The sequence below is a fragment of the Beta vulgaris genome, chromosome 4 (genome assembly GCF_026745355.1).
Source record: "Beta vulgaris subsp. vulgaris cultivar EL10 chromosome 4, EL10.2, whole genome shotgun sequence".
NCBI classification, from domain to species: Eukaryota; Viridiplantae; Streptophyta; class Magnoliopsida; order Caryophyllales; family Amaranthaceae; genus Beta; species Beta vulgaris.
The window spans coordinates 11,419,612-11,424,859 of record NC_079205.1 but is presented as its reverse complement, the minus strand read 5'-3'; the positions used below and the strand labels follow the sequence as shown (position 1 = coordinate 11,424,859).

Below are 5,248 nucleotides of genomic sequence, written 5' to 3'. Positions count from 1 at the left end.
ACTAAGTTAGGTGGCGGCATTATTCATTATCATGTATTCACGTAGGGAATGAAAAAAAAGACTAATTTATATATCTACTATGGTAAAACCAAGATCCTATGTGGTTATTAATCTATTCATATATGTGTTTGATTTGTTTATTACTTTAGTTTACATTCTTTAAATAGCAAAGCAGCTTCAACAGTGCTCCACCTCAGTAGCTCAATTGTGCAAGCGCACCCAAGGATCAACGTGCACAAGAGAGTGTATAAGGAGTCAACTCTATAAGACTAGGAGTTGAAGCTCAAAATGCCAATAAGCCCCACTACAAGTTTACCTCATACTCCGTTGCCAAAAAAAAAAGTTTACCATACATTTGAAGGTGAAACTTTAACTCATCAAACAATTAAAGTTGAAATTATATTAGAGCCGAATAAAAAGCTGATATTTGATAAACCTTACAATTTTGAGGCTATACTCAAATAAAAGGGAAAAGCCTCTAAACACATACACTTTTACATTCTTGTACTCCTCGATCATAAAATAATACAAATCTCAATGTAAACAAAAACATTCTTTTTCTCCCATATTACACTTGTGACTCTTAGTTAACTCTACTACAAACCTTCCTAATCTCTCCTTCATCTCCTGTAAGAACATCAACAGCTTGTAGCTTAATCATAGAACTTACCAATTTAGCATTGAATAAGGCAGGATTTTGAGCAAATTGTAGAACAAAGCGTCTAGTTAGACGATCGCGCGCTAATGCTTGGTCTATTGGTAAGATTCCTCTTTGTTTGAGAATTTGATCAAAAAATGAGTTGTCAACTATGTTTGAACTCTCTGGATTTTGATCTAGAAAGGTGAAATTGTTTGCAGTTATGCCTTCGGGGCAAGTAGGTTTTAGTTGCTCCCGAAGCTTTGGATCCATATTTGGGTCAAATTGACTTGTACTTTCATAAAGTCTATCTTGAAAGAACACACAGTTGGAAATTCCAACGGTGTGGCAACCTGTAAGTCCACATGGAGTTAGAATAATCTATCATTAGTTTAGGATACTAGGTTGACAAACTTATATAAACACACTATTTGTTCACAATAAATAATATCTACGAAAATTATTGTGACGTGTGAGAGGGTTGCAGTTTCACGTTAAGCAACTGTTATATAGTTCTTCTTTTAATCTAAAAGGTTATATAAATAGATTGCAAACTATGACTAAAATAACAAAGAGAAGTATATATGATCGTACCAAATAGAGCCACCATCTCTTCTATAGTAATATTTTTATGACGAAATGCTAAAATACTTTGGATGACCGGTGCAAAAGGGCTTGGAAGCCTCACATCTTGGACTTTTGATATGAGTCCATCTCTTCTTCCTGTTTCTACTGAATATTCTGGTCCTCCACCCTATTTAAACACATATTCATTAGAAGATATAATAAATTTACAGATCAAAATAATGAACCCTACTTTCTTTAAGATATAAAAGGAAAACAATAAGAATATTTTTTACCAGCTTAATGAGTTCTTTCGTAGCAATAGCAATAATGTCAGCACAAGAAACGACACCAGGACATTCTGCTTCAGCTTCATCTTTTAGTGCATCAATGAACTCATATCCTCTCACGCTCAAGTTGGGGCCCGCAACCTTCTCTGAAGAAGGTCCATCGATCAATATTGATGCATCACATCCCTTTTGAAAAATTACACATAAAACAATTAATTAGTTCATTAGCTAGTCATGTCTAACAGAAGAAAATCAAACCATATAATTATAAAATAATGAGTATATATAACTCATGCTATCTTTTATATAATCAAAAAAATACAATTAATGTGAAACTATTAAGTGTAACTCATGCTATAGCTTTTACATAGTCAAACATGTACTACTTTGTTTCATATTATTTGCAATGATTCGACATAAAGTGTGAGTAGAAAATGTCTAATCGTTGAAAATAATATTAAACTGGATGTAGTATAAAATTAATGAGTAATCATATATGTTTTGGCCTAAAAGTGTAGCAGTGATTAAAATGGAAAGATTAAGTACTTACATGAACGAAGCAATCATGAAATTGCATGCGGAGGAGGGCGGGAAGAAGAGTTGGGTCCTTGAGAAAATGTTGTTGGACTTTGGCTGTAATGGTAGCCTCAACGTCCACTATACTACTAGGACATAGACCTTTATAGAACCCTACTTGCAAACCAGAAGGTTTGGAAGAAGTTGTGGGAGATGGACTAGGCGAATTCGAAGGTGTTACTGATGGAGTACTAGAAGGACTTATCGAAGGAGTAATGGAAATTGTAGGAGGATTAACTGGAGGACTCGAAGGATTTGATACGGAATTAGGACTTATTGAAGGGCTAGGAGAATTGATAGGGGGGTTAGAAGGACTTGGTGTAGGTGCAAACGAATTTATGGGAGTACTAATGGGAGCGTTTGAAGGTGTAGGAGGAAATATAGAAGGAACAGGTTCACTGGAAGGTGTAATAGGAAACATAGAAGGAACAGGGGCGCTTGAAGGTGTAACAGGAAATATAGGAGGATCAGGGGTGCTTGAAGGTGTAACAGGAAACATAGAAGGAACAGGGGCGCTTGAAGGTGTAATAGGAAACATAGGAGGATTAGGGGCGCTTGAAGGTGTAACAGGAATCAAAGGAGGATTAGGGGCGCTTGAAGGTGTAATAGGAAACATAGAAGGAACAGGGGCGCTTGAAGGTGTGATAGGAAACATAGGAGGATCAGGGGCGCTTGAAGGTGTAATAGGAAACATAGAAGGAACAGGGGCGCCTGAAGGTGTGATAGGAAACATAGGAGGATTAGGGGCGCTTGAAGGTGTAATAGGAAACATAGGAGGATTAATTGGAGGAGTTGTAGGATTAGTATGAGAGCTAGGACTAATTGAAGGACTAGGAGAAGTTGTAGAAGGACTTGATGTTGGAGTAAAATGATTTATGGGAGTATTAATAGGAGGATTAGTATGAGAAATTGGGCTTATGGAAGGGGACAAAGAATTAGTAGGAGGATTTATTGAAGGGTTAGGAGAATTTGTAGGTGGATTAGAAGGATTTATTGGATGATTAGGAGGGTTAGAGGGACTTACTAAAGGCGTAAACGAACTTATAGGAGGATTATGAATAATAGGGCTAGAAGGGCTTATTGAAGGGGTTAAGGCATTAATGGGAGGATTAAGAGGAGGGTTAGAAGGCGTAACCGAATCACTAGGAGGATTAAGAGGAGGGTTAGAAAGGTTTACTGGAGTATATGGAGAATAACTAGAACAAGGGTTGTTAGTATGATGAGAATGACACTCACCAATGTTGTTAATTAGTGCCAAGACCACCCAAATGGTTAGTGCCTTAAGTAATGTAATACAAGAGTTCATTTCTTTCTTTTTTTTTCTTGTTGCAGCCTTCTCTAAGCTTCTCTTTTGGTACTAAACTTAGCTGAATGGTAGTTGTTACTTGTAATTGATAAAGTTGATTTTAACTTTCAAGTGTTTGAATTTTGAGTAAATTTGGATGTTTTCTTTCATCAAGCATGTATCACTTATATATGGACGGCGAGAAGAAACAAAAGTAGACTTTCTTACTCATGATTTAAAGTAATGCACCATATTTCCGAGTTGGCAGTTAGAATAATGCAACAACGTGGAAGATCCTTTTGTCTCTATGCAATGTAATTACTAATTAACTAGGTATTATTAGACATAATGTACAGAATATTACTATAGATTATACTCCAACACAAGATTATCTAAATACTAACACAAGACGACTTTTATAGAATTGATATATTTTTCAATTATATGTCTACATGCCCTGCTGATAATTTGTCATACTAGATTTACAAGTTCCACAACTCCTTCAAAGAAGTAGAGCAGTAATATGTAATCCTTACCTTGCATTTAAACCAAAAAACTTCATCCTCTCTTGAATTTCGGGAAATCTATATATCCTAACTTCTCACAATAGACTTTCCACGCCAGAATACAACTATAGTACTTCTTCTATTTTTTAAATATGTAACACGTTTTCCTTTTAGGGAAATGTTACAATAAGTAACGCGTAGCTTAAATTAATAAAAAAAATACTTCTTATTTATTACATCTTAACCATCATTTAATGTTTCACCAGCTTATTTTATCCAATACTCACATTTGATTGGTTAAACAAATGGTCCCAACTTTCTCTCTAGGCTCTTTGGTATTCCCCTACTTTCTCTCTATGTCACTTATTAAAAAACGAAGGAAGTATTATTAATTTGAAAAGTTGACAACCAAGGATGTCTTGGCTTAGTGGTTAAGATTGAAGTGTTGTGAACAATAGGTCACATGTTCGAATTTCGCTCCCCTTCTTTGTACTTTGTACTGCCTTTGTGACTCATATGGATCAGGAAAAAAATTGAAAAGTTCACGAAAGCATTTTCAACTTTCACTTACTTTCCCATATATTGTCAATGTAGGAAGCGCAAATAGGAGCGAAAGGGGTACTTATCATTAGATACGTCACAATTCTTATATAGGTTAACTACGTACAAACATCATATGCATGGAAGTATAATTGCTTCTTTCGCTCCAAATTAGTTGCAACACTTTCTTTTTAAGGTGATTTCAAATTAGCTGTAAGATTATTATACTCCCTCTGTTTCGTTTCATTCCTCAAATTTGATTTTTGACGTTTGCCAATGCATATTTATATTAGTAACATCTCTGATTACATGCATATTAGTATTCTTAATCTATTCATTGAGATCGATGAATCAAATGAGATTTCATATGACGATATTTTCTCTTGTACTAACCTCCATATCTTAAAAAAGTGCAACATTTTAAGTTTTACGTTTGTCAACACACAACTTAGACTATTAATATCTCTAATTATGTATTTGTAAAAGCTATAAAAAATTGATATTATGAAAATATTCATTGAAACAAATCTAACACCATTTTATATGATTATTATTATTATTATTATTATTATTATTATTATTATTATTATGTGTGTGTGTGTATATATATATATATATATATATATGTATATGTATATACGTATATATGTATATATGTATATATGTGTATACGTATATATGTATATACGTATATATGTATGTATATATATATATATACATATATATATACATATATATATATATATATATATATATGTATATATATATATATATGTATATATATATATATATGTATATATATATATATAATATTATATATACATATATATATATATATACATATATATAT

The 5,248-nt window shown here is 33.3% G+C and overlaps 1 protein-coding gene across 1 annotated transcript; it reads right to left on the bottom strand.

Annotated features, from left to right (window-relative positions):
• Window positions 1-368: 368 nt before the first annotated feature.
• On the bottom strand, window positions 369-3,764 carry LOC104907707 (vegetative cell wall protein gp1). Its single transcript, XM_010696678.4, has 4 exons — window positions 2,042-3,764; window positions 1,498-1,677; window positions 1,232-1,391; window positions 369-990 (listed from the first exon to the last, which is right to left on the bottom strand). Exons 1-4 carry the CDS (start codon window positions 3,371-3,373, stop codon window positions 584-586), a joined length of 2,079 nt encoding a protein of 692 aa, XP_010694980.2. The 5' UTR covers window positions 3,374-3,764; the 3' UTR covers window positions 369-583.
• Window positions 3,765-5,248: the final 1,484 nt, after the last annotated feature.

Bases quoted from the DNA above. Each gene is read 5' to 3' on its own strand.
- LOC104907707 (XM_010696678.4), bottom strand. From the start codon at position 3,373: ATGAACTCTTGTATTACATTACTTAAGGCACTAACCATTTGGGTGGTC. The intron at 1,392-1,497 runs GTAAAAAATATT...GTGTTTAAATAG, and splicing joins CGAAAGAACTCATTAAGCTG to GGTGGAGGACCAGAATATTC. The intron at 991-1,231 runs GTACGATCATAT...GTGGACTTACAG, and splicing joins AGAGATGGTGGCTCTATTTG to GTTGCCACACCGTTGGAATT.